Here is a 25,236-nt window from a genome sequence, read left to right as displayed (position 1 = left end):
TTCATTTGTTGATGATGCTACATAATAAAAGTGATATCAATTGTAAACAACAGAATACTAATACTGAAATCATAATTTATCATTTTAACATGTAGAGAAAATTTTAATCTGAATCCCAGTTCTTCTAGTAAACATAAGTAAAAAAATGCTACTAAACTATAAGGTTCTTGACATGTCTTACATTACTACCAAAAAATCTACCTATCTGATTGAGAACTTCGACTTCCATAGGGCCAATTTGCTATGTAATCAAATGACTTAAAAGTTTGAAGTGGGAGTAGAGCACTTGACCAACGTAAATCATACGGTAACGAGTTTTCGGCGATGTTTACAAGACTTATGCAGAGCTAGCCCACCAAAATTAAGAAGGGAGGAAAAATGAAAAGCTAATGCTATCATTCATAAAGAGCTTGATTGACTATTTTAGAGTGAGACCAGTTCATAAGATTTTGTAGGTGGTCACCTCATGTGGAAAATGAAAAGTATAATTTCATTACAATAAAACAAAGTTGGGCCTTTGTCTTTGATATAAAGTTCTAAAGCATTCACAATTGAAATTTGCACCAAATACTTAAGGAGATTTTTTTTTTTTTGATGAAACATACTTAAGGAGATTAGGGCATATGATAGCTGCTAAAGGTACCTGGTCTTTCATAATTGTATAAATGGGATTGATCCGCTGATTGATAACGACCTGATGACAATATTTATTAAGATTTAAGACTAACACTGGCGGCTTGACTTATATGTGAGGGTGGTCCAAGTGTCACTTGTCATAAAAATAAAATTATACATGCAAAAAAAAATTATATAAATAATCATTTTAAATTAATATGTTTTGTGACAACTCGGCTTGAAAAAAATGTACATGTATATACATACTTAGAAAATATATATTATATATTAAATTCACTTATTTTGACCACTTTAATAAAAATGTTGAACACTTTTTTTTTGAGAAATCATAAGAATTTGAGTTCAATAAATATAAAAATATACATCCACAACATTTTCACAATAATTTCACAATAAATCTTATTTGGTAAGCTGTTACTAATTTTAATTCGGGTTCAATATTGACATGTTTTACCCACCAATAACAGGCTAACAACTTGTTGCATAAGATTTGTTATGAAATTGTTGTGGTCACTTTATTATTCTCGTATTAGCATTTTCAATTTGCACTCTATCTTTTATTAGTTTTTTTTTTCTTATTCTCTTTGTTAATACAAAAAAAAATTGTAATGGTTCATGTATTTGCGTGTTTTTTTTATGGCATTGATATATTCAAATTTTTTTTCTTTATTAAATTTTGTATAATTTAAGTTTTTTTAATAATCACCCTAAAAAGAATTCCTAGAGCCGCGGTCGAAGACTAATGCAAACAATTCAAATTGGCGTGACCAACTGTAAAATCACTCTTATAATCACATAGAGACTTGCATGGATACCTTAAATAATATAAGTGTAATAAAAAAAATTGTAAAATTCAATTATAAAATAAGAAAGGATCATTCGATCTGAAATTAAAGCTGCCACCCTAATGTTTAGAAATTATTATTATTATTATTATTTGAGCTTTAGCAATTTGGAAACTATTGCCTGGAAATATCCTGAAAATGTGTTGATTGGTGCAAATATTATTGGATTTACAGATACCATTAGAATTTAGTTTATGCTCAAATCAAATGGCGTGACCATTCAAGAAATAATGGCTCAAACAAAATCAAATGACGTGACCATTCAAGAAATAATGGCTTAAACAAGAGAAGAAAAGTAAAAAACAATTTGTAAAAAACATTTGTATAGAGCCTAGAATTGAAAGGGAAAAACAATTTATCCCAATGTATCATGAAATATCCACTACTGGTGGTAATCATTGGGGAGAATTCCGACAAATGGGGCACGTAGCATTCAAGCTAAGCCATTCATCAATGCATTCAGTGTGGAAGCAATGCTAGCATTTAGGTATGGTCTTTAGAGTCGCCTTAGGCCAGCACTCGGACAAGCATATTGGGCAAGTGTTGTCATTGGGCTTGGGCGAGCTCCAGCTCTCACCAAGAACTATTTTTGGGTATGACTCTATTGTAGGCCCATCAAGGCCCACCATGATTTTGGGCGGCGGAGCAATTGTAGGATTGAATTCTGGGATTTCAATGTGTCTTCTAGCATAGTAGGACTCGACCTTGCCAAAGACAAAACACAGTAGCCCTAGCAAGCACAGACTTCCTGGTACTCCAACACCAATGACAATGGCGTAGCGTGCGCTCCTTGGAAATCCTAAACATACCACATTAATCTTTATTAAGGCATCAAGTTATACTTTAAATATCAACTAAACTACAACCCATTCGCATTCACAAAAATATTGAACAATAATGATAAATAAAAAAAAAAGGAAAATTCATTTCATATTTATTAACTTTACTATAAATATATAGCTACACATTAACTTAAAATTCATTGAAATAATTGTAAAATTGTGCTACATTACTTTTTGTAAAATACTATAAAAATTATCAATTTTGTCATAAAAAGTGTACAAAAGTTAACACATTGGTTTATAAAACCCATATAATAAAATTTGAATAATCCCAATAACAATTTAAACTTTTCTTTTCCATCATAAAAAAATCAATTTTCTTCTCAAAAAAAAAAATCAATTTGTTGTCAAAATTTGTATTCACACAACTGTTGAGCACCCAACGGCCCAATCCCCAATATGAAGCAAATGCAAACCCACCCAACCTCGGGCAAAAAGCATTGCTTCAAAGACAACTGAATGGACCAGTTGAACAAAATTAAAAAAAATGGTCCGGTTAATATGTGCCCTTAAAGCACACATTAAACCATCTATTTATAGTAAAATTTTCTCGAAAATTGAAAAAATTGTCAATACTTTTCAATTTCCGAGAAATTATTTTCCAAGAATGAATAATTATTGTGTGCTTAAGAGCACACATTAACAAAATCCTTAAAAAAATTACAATCAAGCAGAGCCCAATATCAGGTTTGAAAGTGCAGGCCGAATCACCTAGCCCCACATACCAAGATCATTAAAACAAAACTTACCAATTATCAGTGCATCTGAGTCAATTTAGGTTGGCTAGACTTGATTAAAGAAGCAAAAAGAACTCATAGAGTGCGTTTTGGGACCCAATTCTAGACCTGACTCAAGACCTGAGAATTCGTTGCCTAAATCATGCCAATTATATACAAGCCCATAAAAATCAAACCCCTAATAGAAATATAATGATGCTTATAAGCTTGGACCAGTAGTGATTGTTTGTGTCTTTATGTGAATGTGTAAATGGGTAGTGGTTTATAGGGTATTTCAATATAAAATTAGGTCAATTGTGATATCCTGGATTTTATGGACAAGTTGAGGGTTAACAATAATTCAAAAATTCGAGAAATTAAAGCCAACAATTACAATTTGAATCTAAAAAAAAAAAGACAATGCAGTTAATAAATTTATGTGTATCCTTCTTTTTTAGTCTCGTAAATTTTGATTTTTGAGGTAATCGATGTTGATTATTAAGTTTTCATTACACTTACACATAAAAATCAAAAGAAGTTTCAACTTGAATTTAGATAAATTAAATAACAAATCAAAACAAGTTTAAAATTGACCAATTTTAATTCAAAATAAGTTTCAACTTGAATTTTGATAAATTACATAACAAATCAAAATAAGTTTAAAATTGACCAATTTTATTTCAAGACCAATTTATATAGCCCAGATCTAAACCATTTATATGGTTTACCAAACAAACCTTAACTTGATGTCCATATTTATATTTGTCTTGGCCCTAACCAAGTGCTATTTCTAGTTTTCCTTTAAAAAAAAAAGTGCTATTTCTAGTCTCTTTTTTTCTTTTTCTATTTTTGGCGTCAAGAAAAAGCTTTAAAAGAAAATTAACAAAACAGAGCTGTACCCAAAAGCATCCTTAGCCTTACAAGGAGCAACTCTAAGTTCAAATCAACAAAAATTTTCTCCAAACCCTTTTGGAGAAATTTTCTTCAACTCATTACATAACAATTATTTAAATAAGTTATATAACTATTTAAATAAGTCATATAAATTTTTAATAAATCATGTAACTAAAAATATGTACAGATGATTTTCTCAATCATCACGTAACAAGTTGAATGAATTTTCTTTCAAGCCAGTTTTGAAGTAAACGTTAAAAAATGACTAGAATTACAAGGAAGAGTCATTTGCTAAGTTATCAAACATTATCCATGCAATTACAACTATGCCGGCAAACACAGTGTAAAGTTCTTATGGGGAAAGATCCCAAATATCTATCAATAATTAGTTGATTTCTCGAGAGGGATCTAGAAGACTAGAATGGCTATTCTTAGTCTTCTTACTATGGACTTTTCTTTTCTTTTCTTTTTTTAAATATAGAAAGGGGTGCAACACGAGGAAAAATTACGATGAGGCGTTGAAAAAATTCTTAATCCCATAAGCCATAGTGCTGGGTATTCGAAAGTGAACCAAATTAAAGGCTATGATTGCAGTGTGGAAAGCGTTGAGAGAACTTAAAATAAGTAGTAATTCACAGCTTTCATTGCTCCAAAATTTTGGAGTATAATACTTCGTCAACACTTATCTTGAAACTTACCAATTCACTAGCTTTATTTAAAAACCAAAATGTTGACCACATGCAATGTAGGTGCCACAAAATTGGCTTAAGATAAGTCACATTTTATATAAATTAACTCCACAATCATTTATTCATCTTCTTTTATTATCGATTAATATTATTCTTTAAGTATTAAGTATTATTATTAACAAAAACTAAGTGACACATGCAGCAGGACGTAGACCTTTTAAAATGATAAAATCGGATTTAAAATGACAGATTTAATTTATATCAACTGTAAATCCATTAGCGATTTAATTTATAAACTAATTAGTTTCATATCAGTTTAGATCCATGAAATATGTCTTAATCTGAATATTTTCATATAACTACTAATTAGTTAGAGAAGTATATTTGGGGTTTTTTTTTTTTTGTTGAGAAAAAGTATACTTGGTTCTATCACTTAGTGAGCTGGTGAGACCATACATTTAATTTATAGCAAAGTTTCGCTAATTGACAAGTGCATAATATTATTACATTTTTTTTTTTTTTTTGTAGTCATAATATTATGAACAAAATTTAACTATAAAATTGGTTATAATCTTATACTACAACCTTACTTAATATCTTTTTATTAGAGATGAATTCTGACAAATCCACCATTGAATTACAACTAATTCTTATATCCTGCATTGTGGGGACACAATTTTCAAACCAAGCCCAAAATGTAAGGGATCTTGGCCCAGTGAACCCAGTACAATAAATTTGTAGAGAGTGGGTCAAAGAGCTAGGCTTTAGTGCGTGGATAGCAATTAGTATGGTTTTGGATGATGAGCCAATATGAATTGTACCCGGTTTGTGCAAGAAAGTTTGTCCTCGGTACAATCCGAGGAGCTCTGTTCTAGCATATATTGGATGACCACGGTTGACAGTTGTTGAGGTTGCTACAGTGCTTTCTCTTCTCCTTTTTTCCGTCCCGTCTCTCTGGGATCTCTACCCTTATTTATATTACATCTCCCCCTTCATCCTTACCCTACATGTGGACAACATGTGGACAATTGATGGTTTATGCTGATATTTGTCCCATCATCCCCCTCTAAAAGTCTTCTGGGGTGGCTGTAAGGCTGCCATAATACTGTTCAGAGGTCACTTCCTCATTAATGCGGTGATAGCAGCTTTCCCTTAGATATTTTTGAGTCCTTATCCCTCTTGTACGTTCATGATACTCGTTGCTATCATTAGAACTTCTTGGAAGGTCATCCTTGATCATTAGGATTTATACTAGATTTACATTTTTAGCTTTGTCCGAGGAGATAGTACTCCTCGGACTAGGACCACCCATGCTTCTCGGCCAAACCCACATGCTCGCGGCCAAAACCACATGCTCTCGGCCAAATCCCAAAATCCATGACCCCACAATAGCCCCTCAAAACTCCGATTTTCTCCTCGCATCCGAGGAGAAAAGTGGGGTTTTGAATTCTTAAGAGTCGATTCTGCTTTGATCCTTTGATTTACACCTGTGGGAGTGTCGTTTCAGGCACCCCATATTTATACTGTGAATTGCTCCTTTCAGAGCTACCAATCTGAGGATTTGGTTATAATCTTGGGCCTGTCTTGACACTTAGTGAGAAACAAATAGATGTTGTGGAATGATAATTCCCCAAAGTATGTGGTCCGAGGACCGAGACATGATCAAGTTTATAGTTTAAATACCTTGAAGAGAGATGTCATGAAGTGTTAACTTTCTCTCATCATCTGGTCCGAGGACCGAGGCATGATCGAGTTATAGTTTAAACACTTTGAAGAGAGAATGTCATGAAGTGTTAACTTTCTCACATCATCTGGTCCGAGGACCGAGGCATGATTGAGTTATAGTTTAAACACTTTGAAGAGAGAATGTCATGAAGTGTTAACTTTCTCACATCATCTGGTCCGAGGACCGAGGCATGATCGAGTTATAGTTTAAACACTTTGAAGAGAGAATGTCATGAAGTGTTAACTTTCTCACATCATCTGGTCCGAGGACCGAGGCATGATCGAGTTATAGTTTAAACACTTTGAAGAGAGAATGTCATGAAGTGTTAACTTTCTCCAAAGCAGGAGGTCCGAGGACCCAGCATAGCTAAGGTTTTGTTTAACCACTTCAAAAGATGCCAGTGTGTGTTAATTTCCCCAAAGCAGGAGGTCCGAGGACCAGGCATAGCTAAGGTTCTGTTTAACCACTTCAAAAGATGTCAGTGTGTGTTAATTTCCCCAAAGCAGGAGGTCCGAGGACCCGGCATAGCTAAGGTTCTGTTTAACCACTTCAAAAGATGCCAATGTGTGTTAATTTCCCCAAAGCAGGAGGTCCGAGGACCCTGCATAGCTAAGGTTCTGTTTAACCACTTCAAAAGATGCCAGTGTGTGTTAATTTCCCCAAAGCAGGAGGTCCGAGGACCCGGCATAGCTAAGGTTCTGTTTAACCACTTCAAAAGATGCCAGTGTGTGTTAATTTCCCCAAAGCAGGAGGTCCGAGGACCCGGCATAGCTAAGGTTCTGTTTAACCACTTCAAAAGATGCCATGTGTGTTAATTTCCCCAAAGCAGGAGGTCCGAGGACCCGGCATAGCTAAGGTTCTGTTTAACCACTTCAAAAGATGCCAGTGTGTGTTAATTTCCCCAAAGCAGGAGGTCCGAGGACCCGGCATAGCTAAGGTTCTGTTTAACCACTTCAATAGATTTAGAAGATATCAATATATATACCTTCAAGGACTAGCCCCGTCTCAAAGCCCCATTGAATTGCTCATATGTTGTTGCCACTTCCTCTAATGGAGGTTCAGCGAACTCGGCCACCAAATTCGCGAGGACCTGGCCCCTGACAGAGGTACGAGGCATGTACTTGATGTCAAAAGCCCCCAAAACTGTGCCCCATTTAGCCATCCTCCCCATATAATCCACACTTTGTCGTATAGACCTGAGCGGAAGCTAAGTTAGGACAACAATCGTGTGTGCCCTACGTAGTGACTTGCTCACATAGTAAACTGGCCACCATAATGGCTTTCCCCAATGACTTTTGCTGATGGGGGCCTGAGCCCACCATATTTAACCGTTGCACTCACTATTACACAAGCTCTTCCCACAGACGGCGCCAATTGTGGGGACACAATTTTCAGACCAAGCCCAAAATGTAAGGGATCTTGGCCCAGTGAACCCAGTACAATAAATTTGTAGAGAGTGGGTCAAAGAGCTAGGTTTTAGTGCGTGGATAGCAATTAGTATGGTTTTGGATGATGAGCCAATATGAATTGTACCCGGTTTGTGCAAGAAAGTTTGTCCTTGGCACAATCCGAGGAGCTCTGTTCTAGCATATATTGGATGACCACGGTTACGTGTTGTTGAGGTTGCTACGTGCTTTCTCTTCTCCTTTTTTTCCGTCCCGTCTCTCTGGGATCTCTACCCTTATTTATATTACATCTCCCCCTTCATCCTTACCCTACATGTGGACTACATGTGGACGGTTGATGGTTTATGCCGATATTTGTCCCATCATCCCCCTCTAAAAGTCTTCCTGGGTGGTAAGGCCGCCATAATACTGTTCGTAGGTCACTTTCTCATTAATGCGGTGATAGCAGCTTTCCCTTAGATATTTTTGAGTCCTTATCCCTCTTGTACGTTCATGATACTCGTTGCTATCATTAGAACTTCTTGGAAGGTCATCCTTGATCATTAGGATTTATACTAGATTTACATTTTTAGCTTTGTCCGAGGAGATAGTACTCCTCGGACTAGGACCACCCATGCTCCTCGGCCAAACCCACATGCTCTCGGCCAAAACCACATGCTCTCGGCCAAATCCCAAAATCCATAACCCCACATCCATGCTTACAAAATTTCAAGAAAATTAAAGGTCAATAACTGTGTCATCAAAAAATTATTTAAATTACAAGTTTTTGTAGTTTAAAATTATGCATAAGATATAAACTTATAAATTATATAATAAATAATATCCGATTGACATAAAATTTGACATGTATATTAAGAGCATAAAAAACTTGCAATTCAATCATTAAATTTTCAAAATATATAAACATATAATAATGTTTATTTTATTGAATAAGGGTGTAGTCTTAAATTACAACTAATTGTAACTAAACTTTGTCCTAATATTATTACTTATCTAAAAAAAAAGTGCATGATATTTACGAAGTATTAATTATCTATCCTTGTCCAAGTAATAAATTAACCCTTTGATTTTCTGAAAAGCCTTAGTATGCTAACGATCTAAATTAAACTAATTTAAATGGTGACTATTTTCTCTAAAAAATTAAATTAAATTGCTAAAATAACAAACATAATAGAACATTTGGATTTCCTCAACAAAAAAAATAGAACATTTGGTAGACCAAGTAGAAACTTACCAGACTTATGAGGAACATTAGAGCACACAATTTCATGGCTTGAATTGGTCTTGAACCCACACTGCCCTCCTCGCGACTCACACTTTCCACAACCAGAAGGTTCATCCCAAGTTAGCAGAAGATCATCATTAAGGTCTGAGGATAATATTTGCTCATCAAATGGCCACTGAACTGGAACCGAAACATTTGTAATGAACTTGCAAGTTGATAACAAATGCACATCAAAAACTCTTCTAGACGAGGTAGCAAATATTGTGTGATTTGAATCGCTAAGACAAATAATAGGTGTTAATTGATCTTTCAAAAAACCAGAGGAGCAATTAAAGAATGAAAATTCTTGATGATATACACCCTTAAAGGGAGAACCCGAGAGATTAAGTGAAAAAAGCTGTTTAGGGAGGCAATTATTTGGATCATTGATCCATATTTGCTGTGTGGTATAGTTTATTCCTTGGACGATGAATTGTCCTGAATAAGGCAGGTTCAGAAGTATTGTTTGGGTTGCATTATTGCAGGATAAATCAAAACCTGGATAGCCACATGATTCCGGCTGACGGCTTTGTATCCGGAACGGAAAGCGAATTCCGGGGCTGTTGGAGCTGCAAACGGAGTTTTTGCATAACTCTGTGCTGGTTGCAAGGTATGAGAAGGTGAAGAAGAAGAAGAAGAGGAGGATGGAGGAAGTGACTCTGAGAATGTTCATTTGGTGTTTAGGATATTTTGATGTTTGGATGCATAACTATATTCTACTCTACACAAGCAATACAAATAAATACTAAATTATATTTCACTGTTTTACTAAAAAATCTACGGGTCATCACTCATCAATATTTTAATACCATGCTAAATTTATGGGTCGTTTGGTAAGATAGTTTAAGCAATATTTTTTTATTTTTAAATAATATTATAAGTATTTTTACACACTTTTTTACCCATGCATATTTTTAAAAAATACAAAATAATGTTACCAAACAACCCGTAAAGGTCTAGAAAGCAAAAAGGCAAACTAAAATCAGAATGCCATAATGAGCATGGTTCCACTCGAGGTCATGCTGGGCCATGTACAATAAAATTGAAGTACACATGTTACATGGTCTTTTGATTCTAAATCTAAAGAAACAGTAGGTGTATGGAGAAAAAAACTGAAAATTATTGCTGAAAATTAAAAACTGAAAATACTGTAGTAAAATAATTTTAAAATGTGTGAATAGTACCGAGACCCATTTTTAATGAAAAAATGACTGAAAAGTGAAATTTGTGGGTCTATAAACAGTGTATGAATGCACTGTTCATGGAAGACTTGGTCAAAAACTGCGGCTGGGAAGAAAAGAAAAAAAAAAAAAAAAAAAGGCTGAAAACGCGAAATGGCAAACGCAAAACGTAGACGCCGAATCCAAACACATTCTAAAGACCAGGTATGAAAGACCATCTTAATAAATATTGTCATCAGGTCGTTATCAATCAGCGCATCAATCCCATTTATGCAATTATGAAAGACCAGGTACCTTTAGCAGCTATCATATGCCCTAATCTCCTTAAGTATGTGGTGCAAATTTCAAATGTGAATGCTTTAGAACTTTATATCAAAGACCCAACTTTGTTTTATTGTAATGAAATTATACTTTTCATTTTCCACATGGGATGACCACCTATAAGACTAACACTCGCGGCTCTACTTATATGTGAGGGTGGTTCAAGGGTCACTTGTCATAAAAAAAAAAATTATACATGAAAAAAAAATTATATAAATAATCGTTTTAAATTAATATGTTTTGTGAGAACTCGGCTTTAAAAAAATTGTATATATATACACTTAGAAAATATATATTATATATTAAATTAACTTATTTTGACCATCTTAATAAAAATGTTAAACACCTTTTCTTGAGAATCATAAGAATTTAAGTTCAATAAATATAAAAAATAATGCTACATCCACAACATTTTCATAATAAATCTTATTTGGTAAGCTGTTACTAATTTTAATTCAGGTTCAATATTGACATGTTTTACCCACCAATAACAAGCTGACAACTTGTTGTGCAAGATTCGTTATGAAATTGTTGTGGTCACTTTATTATTCTCGTATCAGCATTTTCAATTTGCACTTTATCTTTTATTAGTTTTTTTTTTCTTATTCTCTTCTTTAGTACAATTTTTTTTTTAATATTTCATGTATTTGCATGTTTTTTTTTTTTGTGGTATTGATATATTCAAATTTTTTCTTTATTAAATTTTGTATAATTTAAGCTTTTTATTAATCACCCTAAAAAGAATTCCTAGAGCTGCCATTGAAGACTAATGCAAACAATTCAAATTGGCGTGGCCAACATGGCAAAGAATGATATCTTCTATTCGTTATGGTCTTAAAAACTTTTTTTTTTCCATGTGTAATAAAAGCTTGGACTCTTTCTTTTTTCTCTCTTTATCAAGCCACTCTGCCGGTCTGCCCCCAGCAAGTACAACAGCAACACATGGTTATTGAACTCCGGTCTGCCCCCAGCAAGTACAACAGCAACACATGGTTATTGAACTCCGAGTGAAATTGCTTCTTCTTTGGTTCTTTTTGTTGAAAAATGATCATTGCATTTAAAAGAGATCTATTTAATGATTTAGATTAAGTGTACGTTTGCTATAACTTATTTGATTATTTGATATGTAGTCTAGAAAAGATGGAAAAGACTTAAAACACACCCATACTATGATGGTCCAAGTGAATTGTTCAAAGTTTGTCTAAAAATTCTTGGCACTTAATTGTCTAAAAATTCTTGGGCATTCAATTCGAACTGTGAAATCAAAGAAAATGTGAAGGATTTAACTCGAACCACAACTCAATTGCTAGTTCTGTGTGGAACGTGTTGAACCAAATATTTGTTTGCATCAACAAGTCCCATGTACATTCCTCTACTGTTCCGCGCTTCTTTTCTTTTCTTTTTTGCTTCCTTGATTGAGTTTATGCTCTTTCTGTCAATCTTTCGTTTCAAGGCTTGATCAATCTAGACTCTAGAGACAACTTTTACTACAAACCTTGGTGTAACTGATTGTGAGTGATGAAGAAAAATCAATACGTATATGTAAAAGAAATAGGCCGCTATTCAGAATCTAACACATTCAAGTTATGACAAAAATTATGGTTTTAGAAAAACTTATTTATACCTAGATATAAGACAACCATAGAGTGCCAACATATTATTCAAGTCGTGTGAGACACGTTAATACCAGGTTTGGTAGGACCATCTAGCTTGGGGTGAAAAGTGACTTGCACTTGGGATTCCACATTTTTCATTCAGGAAAAATATAATAATAATAATAATAATAAATAAATAAAGACTTTGCTCCTTTAAACGATTCTGTTATACACACACACACATATATATATATATAAAGGCTGTCTTTTCCAGTTTCCTCCACTATTTTTTCTTTTTTTTTATACCTTGTTTTCCACCACTAATAATCCTTGTGACCAAATTAATTGATTTGTATTTAGTTTCTAAAAATTTTCGGTGGTGGTCTTGACTCTTGACCCCGAAAAGAAAATGGTGGTTTCAAAATTGTGAATTCTAAGAGGACTTTCTTTCCTCCTTTTTTTTCTTTTTATTTTTTGGATGCGTTGGTGGCTTCCCACCTACAAATGAACAAAGCAGAGCCAAGAAATCTCGGTACATTTATTGATGAGAAAGGTTTCCAATCCAAGGGTAGAGAACCAAAGAAAATTAACTTAGTCCGTTGATTAGAGGTGGAAAAGAGAGAGGAAAAATAAAGCTTTAGAAACATTATAAAAATAAAAAGGTAATTTTTAACTTAGTCCAAAGATTTTTTTTTTTTTTTTTTTTTTTACAATTTAGTCTCTCATATATTAAGAAAAAAAAAGTGTCAACTTGGCTATTCTGTTCAAATCTATTAGCAAATAATTGTCATTTATACAAATTTTAAAAAAAATTAATGTCGTTTAAACATTATGCTTTTATTATAAAAAAAATTAACTAAAAACATTAATGAGATGTGGCATTTAATATATCTTCTTATTAAGATAAAATAATCATATTGACTCATTTTAACAAATTAAGGAACTAAATTGACAAAAATTAAACCTTAAAATTCTAAACCCAAATCCACAAATTCTCCTAATTAATAACCCCTCATTCCATCGTATCAAAGTCAAAATCCTACCTAATCCTACTACAATTCTTTGCTGAAATCTTCTCCAGCCAATCATTTGACAAAAAAATTCGCCAATGATAATGGTAACTAATGGAGAATTATAGTCCCAATTTAAGACTTTTTCTCAAGACTACAACCAGTTGTGTGAGAAGTTGAAACCAAAGGAAGTAAAAACTTGAAGAATTATCCGCAACAAAAGGAACTTTGGAATCTTCTTTTTGAGAAATGATATGTCCACAACATTTTTACAACATTTTTACAACAAATCCGTAGCAGGATGTTACTGGTTGTTATTGTTGGGGCAAAAAAGTAATCTTAGTGTTAGGTTCAAATTTGAACCAATAACAACTAACCACCTATGATTTGTTATAAAAATGTTGTGTACGTAGCACCTCTCCTTTTTTTTTTGATAAGCTGCAATGTATTATAGAATAAAACAAGAGGAAGGTGGATAATCTGCCTTACAAAGAGCCAACAGGGCAGGGGTAGGTTATCCAACAAAAAAACAAAAGCCAAATGGGAAAGCAAAGAGAATCTAGCTATTTGATGTGCAACACCATTACAGATCCTACTAATCCAAACAAACGAGCAAGAAATAAAACCTTCAGCCAGAGCAAAAGTATTAAGAAGTTGAGTCCAAATGCACCAGGGGTAGGCCTAGCTGGACGAATTGATAGCATCGAGACAAATCTTAGCATCCCCTTCAAATATAACCTTACTCCATTTCTCCACTTTAGCAAGTTGAACAGCCCATAGCAGCGCTACAGTCTTAGCTTGGAGTGGAGTTGTCTTCTTAATCAGCCTTGCCCAAACTTTGATAGGCACTCCACGGTGATCACAAGCCACCACAGCAATAGCAGCTTGCGTATCAGAAACGACTGCATCTATATTGAGCTTGATACAATCAGGGGGTGGAGGGGACCACGCTTGGACCGGTGTAGGAAGAACATGAGTTACAGGTGGGGCTATGATTATGGAGAATTCAAAGCACCTAGACATGACCAGCCTGCAAGAAGAGGAGACATCCCAGCTGCAATTTTGATGCAGTACACGGTTCCTTGCCAACCAAATCTCTTCAATTGTAAATGCCACACGCATCAACACTTGGCACTTGTCAGCAGCTTCACAAGGGAAGTTTGGGGGGTTCAAACAAAACTTGACAATATCTTCAGCTTGGGAAATAGCTAGGCTCTCAGTCCTAAGACCCCAACAAACAGCAAACCAAAAGGATCTGGTGGCAGGGCAGTTGAAGAATAGATGGCTTGAGGATTCAATGCAGTCCTTACAAAAGAGGCAATAGGCATCACCTACTTGGAGGCGGTTGAGAAGGTTTTCTCTTGTGGGAAGAGAGTTGACCCCAATCCTCCAGATAAGCATTTTTAGTCTTTCGGGCAGGTTCAAATTCCATAGTTTTTTCCAAGAAATTCCACAAGTGGGTAAGGGGGCTATGTGAGAGCGGGAAGAGTGGTAGGCTGATTTTACTGAGAAGTTACCTTTTGGGTCAGGTGTCCATATGAGTTTGTCAGGGGAAGGACTAGTTAGGATAGGGGTGGAAAGGATTGCTTGTGCTGAGGGTGGGTTGAACAACTCTTTGACTAAATTATGCTTCCAACAGTGAAGGTTAGGGTCAATCAAGTGGCTTACAAGGATAGGTAGTTGGATAAATGCCTCTTCTTTGGGGGTTGGAATGAATCCTTCTATCCATGGAACCTAAGGATCTGTCCAGACGTCAATGGAGGACCCATCACCTAAAGAAAACACGCACCTTTAATAATAATTTTCTTTGCCTACTCAATAGCCTTCCAAATGGATGAAGCTCGCTTAGGTGGCTCGGAATGCAACCAGTCCTTTGAAACTCTGTATTTTGACCTCAATATATTCATGCATAAGCTATCTCGTTTGGAGGCAACCATCCATGCGAGCTTGGCAAGAAGTGCATTATTAATGTCCTTCGCTTTTTTGAATCCAAGACCACCCTAACTCTTTGGGTAGTAGAGTTTGTCCTAAGATCTCCAAGATAGAAAATGGCCCTCTGATTTCTTTGGATTCCACCAGAATCTCCTCGAAAGGGAGTCGAGGTTTTCGCACACTTTTTTAGGGATATTGAAAGTAGACATGCTGCAATTTGGGATGGATTGAGCAATCGAGCAAATTAGAGTCCTTCTTCCAGCCCATGAAAGGCATTTGGTCCTCCATCTTGTAAGCTTGGCTTCAAGCTTGGATTGGAGGTAAGAGAAATCCTTGGCAGGTGCTCAGGACTAGAGGAGCGGTGCGCCCAAGTATGTTGTATCTTTTTTGAGGGACCTCATATGGAGAATACTCTTCAAGGTTCTTCGTGTATTATTATGAGTGTGCTTAGAGAAAAGGATGCCCGACTTCTCCCTATTTACTTGTTGGCCGGACCAAAGACAATACTTATTTAGAATGTGGTTGAATGTTGCTACATCTTTTTTAGAGGCTTTGGAAAATAGAATGATGTCATCTACATACATCACATGTATGATTGTGGGCCCACTTCTACTAATTCTGATTCCACATATATTTTTTGCCTCAGCTCCTTGTCCAACATCCTAAATAGCATTTCTTGCCCCAAAATAAAAAGGTAAGGGGAGAAAGGGTCCCCTTGCCTTAGACCTCTGCTCGGTTTGAAGCTCTCAGATTTACCACCATCTACAAGGATTTCAAATGAAACCGAGGAAATACAATTAAGGATCCAATTTGCGAACACATCATTAAAATCGAGATGGAGAAGAACAGCGTGAATGAAGTCCCAACTGACCCTATCGTAAGCCTTTTGGAGATCAAGTTTAATAGCCATCAGACCTGGCTTAGTTTTTCAGGACTTTAAACTGTGAAGAATTTCTTGAACAATGACTTGATTCTCAGCAATCCATCTATTAGGGATGAAGGCAGACTGCACTGGAGAAATTATTTTGTCAAGATGAGGTCTGAGCTTTGCCACCAAGAGCTTGGATATGATTTTATACACTACATTGCAAAGGCTTATAGGCCTGAAATGATTTATAGTAGTGAGGTTAGTAATTTTGGGAATAAGGACAATGAGTGAGCAATTTACCTCCCTAGGCATGGTTCCTCTGTTGAAGAAGGATGTAACAGCATTAATGACGGTGTCGCCAACGATGGACCAGAACTTCTTATAGAAAATGGCAAGAAAATCGTCTGGACTTGGGGCTTTAAGGGCATGCATACTAAAGAGGGTGCTTCTGATTTCATCATGAGATGGAATTCTATAGAGTTCAGCATTTTCATCCTCTGTGATGCATGGTAGGGCGAGATGTTCAAAATGAGGTGGAAAATCAACTTCATTCTGCTAAAATAGCTCCTTGAAATGGTCGAGGAACGTTTTCCTTATAGAATTGCCCTCAGTAATCCATGAGCCATTTCCGTCGCGTATAGCATCAATACTGTTCCTTTTCCTTCCAACAATTGTGGAAAAATGGAAAATTTTGGAATTTTTGTCCCCTAATTTCAGCCATAGCTCCCTTGATTTTTGGCGCCATAGGGCTTCACTCCGGAGAAGCCATTCTGCTAACTTGGCTTGAAGGGCTGCTTCTAGCTCCCCAGATTGATTTGAGGGAGGCTGCCTTTGTATGTCTTTGATGCGTTGCATAAGAGAGTTGATCCTGTCCTGACATCTTCCGAACACTTCCTTATGCCACTTCTTAAGCGCATCTCTAGTGGCAGCCTGCTTTTTACACAGTTTAATGAAATCAGAGCCGATGGGTTCATCATTCCATGCACTGTCAATGACCGAGGTACACCGTTCGTCCCTTAGCCAAGCAACCTCAAATCTGAAAGGTCGATGAGCAAAGCCAGCTTGGGGGCTCGTGTCAAGAACAATAGGAGTATGATCAGACCCAATGGTGCCAAGATGGGATAAAGTGGCTTTCGGATATACAAGCCTCCATAAGATGTTGGCAATACCTCGGTCCAGTCTTCTTTTAATTGTAGCATTTACCTTTCGCCCGAGTGTATTTGCCACCAGAGAATCCTAAGTCAATTGCACCGACCTCGAACATCAAGTCCTTGAGATAATTGGTGGAGGAGCTACCTTTTTTACCACCTTTGGCTTCATTTTCATTGAGCACAAAGTTGAAATCCCCAAAGCACATCCAGGGTCCTTGATGGGAATCAAGTAAAGCCAATAGATTTTCTCATGCTTTCTTCTTTTTTGATGGATACGGTGGACCATAGAATCCAACCAAGAGCCATTCACAAGCAAGGTCACTAATCTTAACAGCAATAAGATTTTTATTGTATTCCACCTCCTTCACAGACATTCCATCTTTCCACAACATACAGAGCCCTCCTGCTTTACCTTTTTCTTCAACAACAAACATATGATCAAACTTGATGGAATTTCTAACAAAATCCATTCTACTAGCACTGGCTTTAGTTTCAGACAAGAAAATTAAATCGGGCCTAGCCCCTTTTATTTGAGCCTTAAAGGCTCGAACTGTCAAGGCGTGGCATATGCCCCGACAGTTCCATCCGATTAGCTTCATAGGGACGGTCGGGGCATGATAAGGCTCGCCTCCTCAGCTGACAAATAAGTTGAAGTAGTGTTTTCATTGTTGTGTGAACAGATTCCAGATAGATTGTGATAGAAAGACTTATCATTGTGAGCTCCATCCTCTGTTTTCTGACTTTCTTTGAAAATGAAGTACTCCAAGCTTGACTATGGAATGAGAGCTACAGTCTCAAGGTCGAAATAGATTAGCTCTGGTCCCCTGGCAGAAATCTTGAACCTTTTGGCAAACAACTCAAGCTCTTTTTCCGTTACTTTCCTCTTTAGTGGGTTTGATGGTAGCAGTACATCATTTGGTGTAGGTAGATGTGGAGGTTGGAGCCCTTTGCTTGGTACAGAGGAGGTAGAGCATGGAGATATGAAGGCTGTGGTGGATTGTGGAATTAAGGATTCAGTATATATGTTTAAGGCTTGTGGATTGATTGGGCTATAATTGTGGACAGCGCTAGAATTATGGTCCAAAGAGGGGTCTGTAGGCTCCTCTATGTGCTTCAAGCCCACTTGCACCGGGGTTAGGCAAAACATTTTACGAAGTCCACATGTTGTTGATTTTTTGGTATGCCCAATTTGGACTTAGCCTTAGTGCAAAATGCGCGGTGATGGACCATTGTCTCCAGAGGAGATTCCAGCTCGGCTTGGAAGGACATTACAGGGGTCATACCTACTGGTGTAGTGGAGGTGAGACTGTCGTGGGCATGCCATGTGTTTTGTGAGGGTAATGGGCTGGTACAAAGGTCCTGTTGCAGGTTGTACGATTCTGGTGGTGCACTCTCAGGTGTACCAACTCGCACAGAGCTGCTACTGTTCTCCGGCGATCGACCCAATGAATCTACGGTCACATTGGTGGTGTCGATAGGCTGCTCGAAAATCCCAAATGGAAATTTTTCATACCCAAGTCTGAGCCATGGTCCGGCAGCTTTAAACTTGACACCATTTGGATTACAGAGCTGGAACAAAGAACCTGTGCACAACCTTTCCTCATGCCCGACACATTTGCACTTGTAGCACACATCAGCGAGCTTTTCATATTTTAGTCCAATCCAAGCATTAGTGTTGTTAGGATGAGGAAGGAAGAGACCTGGGATTAAGGATTTTCCCATAGGGATGTCGACACGGATTTTGACAAATTTTTTCCACACGCCGCCTAGTTCACCGACTAGATCTATTTCTATAACTTCTCCTAGCCTTGACCTTATCTTCCTTAGGTTCTCCTCATTATTCCACAAGGCGGGGTAGGCCATGAACTTGGACCCAAAAAGTTGATGATGAAAAATCTACTTCTTGCCAGGTGATTTCTGGGTTCCAAGTTTTGAGTATGAGGTGGCCTCCCTTGCAGGACCAAGGCCGTCTGTGAAATGCTCTATGGACATCTACTTCATGGTTAAAAGAGAACATGAAAATGTCCTTATCCATGCGCTTCACCTCCAAAGGTTAGACTGGGTTCCATGCTTTATTGACTACATCCCTGACATAGGCGAGGCCAATATCTTTGTTGGAGATAAGTTTGGCAAGGAGTATAAGGTTTGGAGAGATGGCAGGGCCTTGGATTGGAGAGAGCTCTATTCTGGCTTCTTTGCATGATACTCTTTCAATGCAACAAATGAGGTCCGAGACCTCTATGCTGGAATAGGGCGTAAGGATGGATATATTCGCAGTAAGGTTGAAAGAGGAAGACGACATAATGGGATGTAAAGAGGGAGGAGGAGTGGATGGAGGGGCGGATAGAATAGGTAGCCTGGTTGCGAGGTTAGGGGAAAGGTGAGGGTGAGAGTACTAGTGGGAGTACGGAGAGGGAAAAAAAAAAATTTAATAGTAGCCCCCAACATTAGCAATTTGTAGGAACTTTGGAATCTTGGAAAGGCATCTATAGTTCTTAGCAAAATTCTTGCTAAAACCACCGTATAACAATACCACAAATCCTTCAAATCAAATCTAATTTTTGCCCCTATACTTCCCTTAAGTTTAATACCTTTTCTCCCATTAATTCCTATGGACCAAGCATTGCTAGATTCCCCACATCAAACAAAATTCGACATTATGTTCACACATCAAGATGCTAGTTTTATGGAAGAAAATCACCTTTTTTATTCATCATTGGTCTGGTATCAACTCTCAAGGGGAGCCTAGATTGGCTAATCTATAGAATATCTTAAAACTTAAGTATAGCATTTATTGCTGCTACATTCTTATTGAGCCACATATCAGCGTAGCATTTCGGTCTAATTCAGTTGATGCAATTCACTTCAGTCTATTTTAATCAACTTCGGTCCATTTAAGTACATGCAGTCAACTTCAGTCCAGTTTGATCCACTTTGGGAGGAAAGGTTTATGTAGAATGAAGAACCACTTCATTGACAATTATGTCATCTTCTCACCGTAATGTTGGTAAATTCTTAATAAAATTACATTTTTCTTATGTTATTAAAATTTACTTTTTTTTCTAATATAACTAATGGATTTACTTATATATGCTTTCTTGTTAACCTATTCAAAATACTCATCTACTATTTTCATATTTCACTTAACAAAAAAACAAGTTGTCAAATTTTTATGCGCATCATGTAGGTCTGCAACTAGTGTTAAACTAGAAATTAGTGATTTTTATGGGGAGGGCTATCTAGAGGTGTTCTTTGATTAATTGCGTAAAATAGAAAGTTTTTTCAAATGGCATAACTTATAAATGAAGAGAGAAAACCCTTTTTTTTTTGTGGAGTCTAAACCCAAAGTGACAAGTAGATTATGGTGGGAAAAGGTGTTAGTTGGCAAAAGCAAAAGCAGATAAAACTATTCACATATTATTTCAAGCTCAATACAGATGGTTCAGTTCAAGGTAACCCAAGAAAAGCCAGTGCAGGTGGTCTAATCAGAAACTGCAAATGTACCTAAATAGAGGGGTTCTCTAGAAAGATCGGCACTATCCATTTAGCAGAATTGTGAGGCCTTTGGGATGGCCTTATCCTTGTAAGAAATCTTAATATCAAGAAGCTGTATATTGAGTTATGTTCTGTGTGATAATTTTCTGGAAAATTTCAATTTGAAGGTAAAATAGACATGGAAAACGTTTTCCGGGTGGGGAGGGTTTATTTTCCGGTCAATGGGTTTGATTTTCCGTTTGACCAAAATTTTCGGTGTTGCCAAACACCCGCAAATGCCGAAAACATTTTCCGGAATTACTTTACCGTCGAAACAAACACACCCTTAGATGCAAAATCAGTTACCAAAATTCTCTGTTCTCTTGACGCTCTAGCAGTTTAAACCATCCATGTAATGCATTGATCTCTAATTGCAGGTTGCTTCTTCAACCTTATGAGGAAACACACATTCATCATACCTACTGCGAAGAAAATCATTGCACAGACCTTTTGGCTAAGGAATGATGCTCCATTAGTGATGGTCTTTTATTGTATTCGCATCCCCCCCCCCCCCCCCCTTATTTTGTACCCTTGACTTTGTCCTTCTTAGTTAAGTAAATAAAAGAGTCGTTAAACACCACATCCCGCTTTTCTATTTAATTCACGACTCTCCCTTTTATTTTAGGGTTTTGCGAGCAGTTGCAGTACCACAATAATTTTGATGGCCAACCAGTGATGTAACATCTCTTATTTATGCATTCCCATCATCGTGATTGTATTTACATCATTACCACCTTTCCAGATCAAGTAATTGCGAAACAAAACAAATAGAACAACTCTTTACAAAATGAAAAATAAGCTCTACTCCTCCATACACATTTCACCCTCTATACCATGATGGGGCATTTTGTGGCTCACTCTAAGTGAGTACTCAATTTTTACTAAAAGAAAGAATCAACGAGTAATCAAAACTGCACCAGGTGATGAAATAATTTTTAGTGAATCAGCTTCTTTTTTATTTTACAAGAGTATCACGAGACTGCTTCCACAGGTGATCCTAAAAGTTGTGACTAGTTCAGTGTAAAAGCCACAGATGCCATGGAGCTATGCCAACTTATGACTTGATATCTCATAAGCTCTATTCCAGATAGATTTTAAGATGTTTCTCAAAAAATAAATAAAAGATAGATTTTAAGATAAAAATGCTAAAACTATTGCATTTCTCTGGAACTCCTGAATCTTTTATGAAATGAAATCTAGGTTCATCCAAATAAAGTCATGTTAAATTTGATTTATTCACCAAAAGTTGCAAATTTCTGCCACAATCAGTTCTTCCATTTCACCTTATTCTAGGGGGCACCCTTTTAAGTTATTCGTGCATTTTATGGTGGATTGTCTATTATTTCAAGATTCAAGTGTGTGCAAGGTAAAGGTTGAGTTCATGCGTTCAATCAGGGCAACAATAAAATAAATAAATTAAAATCATTGGTCATAGCACTTTGTGGAAAACTTAAGCTGGTACACTGTAGACAAACGGCAATTTAAGGATATTACTGAATGACATAAACAGAGGGATTCACCAAGTAATGCCAAATGAAAAGGCAGACATGAATTTCCAGTAGGTTAAGTCCAACAATATGAGGAAAAATCCATGCATGGCAATTTAGAGAGAGAGATCAAAACATCACAGTGACAAATGCATAACCTCAATTCTCAAGCATGGACACAAACCTGAAGGAGATATAGCAGACTGGATTGCTGTTTTTTGATCTGAACAAGCCAGTTGCAGTTGCAGATCAAAGATAAATCCTCACATTCTTTGTGGTTCCTACAAAAACCGTCAGTAACATCACAGACAACAACAGCAGATTATGAGCTCTCCTCATGACACAGAACGGAACCACATGAGATCCATTTTCACTTCTTAGTTAAACAGCCATCCTCTAAAACAAAATGGCACTAATACCATTCTATGCTAAAAGATTATACAACAGAACACAATCATGTGATTCCTGGAAACTTTAATGTAACAGCATAACAGTTATCACAATTTTCAAAATATCAAGTATTCTTCCAGACAGTCAAAACTCTCAGTTGATACCCCAAAGGAAGTAGCATATATACTTCCCGCTCTATAGTTCAAAAATAATTTTCCAATGATCTTTGGACCAATTGGCATAACCTACATAAATAAAATTGGAGGATAAGACCATAGGTTCAATCCTATATGGCTAGATGGCCTTGTAAATACCCATAAAATGATTCCAAAAGGTAGTTTAAAAAAATAATTAAAATTTTTTTTTTTAAAAAGCTCTGATATAAAACAAACAGAAACCAAATACTGCTAAATGGCCTTGTAAATATTTGAGAATTTAACCAAGATAATTCTAATTTTTAATGGACAGCAAAGGAAATGTACGCAACCAGATATTAGAAATGGATTATATAAGAATAAGAAATGTATTCAGATATCTGTTGTTCTGTAATCCATAATCAACCAGCTACTGCAACCTAAGCCTTTTTCACTCTTAAATAAAAATTAGATTTATGAGAGCTAGCAAGCATTCTATCTTCTCATTATAACAAAGATTCAAAATGCTTGACATTATAATTAATTCCTATCTACTGCTTAAAAATTAGAATGCCAGCGAAGTGAATAGATATATGCAATTCTAGCATCAAGAGAATAAAATAGAGTATTCACATTATGTTTTCAGATGTTTGACAAGCGTACAATTCACACATCCTCTGCACTGTTTTTTGAAATCAAAACCCACTTATCTATCAAAAAATGCCTGACAAACTCTAATGCAAGCCAAAATATGACACATAACCTCCCAAAGCACTGCTTACTCTCACATTGATAGGACATTAGACACCTTGACCTAGTGTACGCTCCAATCAAACCAGACGAAATCCATTCTTGTAACCACCACACTTTTCATCTTGTCTCCACTTTTTTTTTTTTTCAGGCTTTGATAGCCTGGCCTTCTCAAAAATTACTCTGAGTTAACATTAAGGTCAAAATACTTTCAGACATTTTCTCAGACACCCCAGTCACAAATTATCAAACATATATAAATCAACAGACAGACAGAAATAAAAATAACATAAGCAAATCATCAAAAAAATGTAAAATAACAACCAAAGATCCAAAACCCAAATAACAGTATCGATCAATGTACCCGGTTGTTGTTCTCAGCACCAATGACACGCTTGAGACATTCCAAACGCGATCGCTGTCCTATGCGTGTGTTGTGTGTATGTGAGAATTTGAAACGGCATTAAGTTTAAGTTCTTTGTTGTACTAACATCTTATCTAATGCTTACACAGTCCATTTTTCCGTGGCAAAAGATAGAACTTGCAAAAGTCCATTTTGATGATATGTTCTTCTCTCCATCCGCCGCCTTCTTGGGAAGTTTTTCGCTACCAGGAATAATCTAATAATAGGCCCAGTTCCCAGTTGCCACCAAAGATAAACAGCTATGATTATGGTTATAGTTCATCCATATTCCAAAAAATTTAGCTAATCTACCATTCACTACACTCCAATGATGCCCTCAATTCAGCAATTCCCTAGTCCCAACACCGAAAGCAATAAATGGGAATCGGTGAAAAACCCATGTGCCCATATATTTGTATCCAGAGAGAAAACAAGCAATAGCATAAAACACAAATTTATTTGCTCTTAATTTATTCCTTCTCATCAAATATTACACACTAAAAAAAAAAAAAATTGAACAGAGAGAGAGAGAGCATTACAATTTAATTCAAAAAAACGAAGATAAGTTTTAATTAAGAGTGTAATTATTCAGAAATCAGAGCAGCGACCTTTTTGCTCCCAATCGCCATAACGGGTGGGCTCGGGTCCGCGGGGCCCACCCACTTCGCCGGTGGCTTTATTGACAAAATTGCCATTTTCATCTACATATTGAGCATCATCATCGTCATCTTCTTCTTCTTCTTCTTTATTTTTGGTTTCTAGGTCTTCTTTGATAGACTCTTGCTTATTATTCTGAAGAGGGATTTCTTGGTGTGGAGTCGCGGAGGACATGAATCGGGTCACTACTGAGCGAATCAGCGGTTCGGGTCGGGTCGTAGTAGCAGCTTGAAAGAGCAGCTTGGGAGTGGAGGTGAGAGTTGATGAAAATAAACGACGGCTCGCCATTTGTGAAACGTTTCGTTTCCTTCTTTGCCTCTGCAAAATATAAATAATCACACAAACAAACAAACAAACAAACCCTGAAAAATGAAAATCACTCTAAAAATGTCAGGAATTGTTGAGGTTATTAGTATGTGAACGATGTCGTTTTGTCTTCTACTATTCAAATTTGAACTCTTTATTTTATTTTTTTGGGCTACTCTTATGTGTGGGCTTCTTTGTTTTGTTGGGTAATAGATCTGGGCTTTTTTTGTGGTCAAATGAAGATAGGACCAGCCGGCCCAAGTTTAAAACTTCATCATGAAAATAAAATTTAAAAAAACAAATTATAAATTGAGTATTCTAAATGACAGATTGTTTTGATTATAATCAAGGCCCATTAGTAAGATTACATTTTACCTACCAATAGCAAGCTATTAATAAAATTTGTTGTAAAAATGTTGTGAACGTAATATTACTCGTGTAAAATACATTAGAAAAATATAGCAAGATTAGTTTGTTTCAATTTTACAAGACCTCTAGG

The 25,236-nt window shown here is 36.3% G+C and overlaps 3 protein-coding genes across 3 annotated transcripts; all 3 read right to left on the bottom strand.

The window, feature by feature from the left end:
• Window positions 1-1,957: 1,957 nt before the first annotated feature.
• On the bottom strand, window positions 1,958-9,725 carry LOC142621370 (putative RING-H2 finger protein ATL21B). Its single transcript, XM_075794688.1, has 2 exons — window positions 8,989-9,725; window positions 1,958-2,280 (listed from the first exon to the last, which is right to left on the bottom strand). Exons 1-2 carry the CDS (start codon window positions 9,689-9,691, stop codon window positions 1,958-1,960), a joined length of 1,026 nt encoding a protein of 341 aa, XP_075650803.1. The 5' UTR covers window positions 9,692-9,725.
• Window positions 9,726-13,806: 4,081 nt separating this feature from the next.
• Window positions 13,807-14,526, bottom strand: LOC142620113 (uncharacterized). The gene has a single exon (XM_075793537.1). The coding sequence runs from the start codon at window positions 14,524-14,526 to the stop codon at window positions 13,807-13,809; it is 720 nt and encodes a 239-aa protein (XP_075649652.1).
• A 1,954-nt stretch (window positions 14,527-16,480) lies between these two features.
• LOC142620111 (uncharacterized) lies at window positions 16,481-17,675 on the bottom strand. Its single transcript, XM_075793536.1, has 2 exons — window positions 17,373-17,675; window positions 16,481-17,161 (listed from the first exon to the last, which is right to left on the bottom strand). The coding sequence occupies exons 1-2, from the start codon at window positions 17,673-17,675 to the stop codon at window positions 16,481-16,483; spliced, it is 984 nt and encodes a 327-aa protein (XP_075649651.1).
• Between the last annotated feature and the right edge of the window lie 7,561 nt (window positions 17,676-25,236).

This window comes from Castanea sativa, chromosome 12, assembly GCF_040712315.1.
Source record: "Castanea sativa cultivar Marrone di Chiusa Pesio chromosome 12, ASM4071231v1".
Taxonomy (NCBI): Eukaryota; Viridiplantae; Streptophyta; class Magnoliopsida; order Fagales; family Fagaceae; genus Castanea; species Castanea sativa.
The sequence above is the reverse complement of the archived record's forward strand: the minus strand, read 5'-3'. Positions and strand labels throughout refer to the sequence as shown.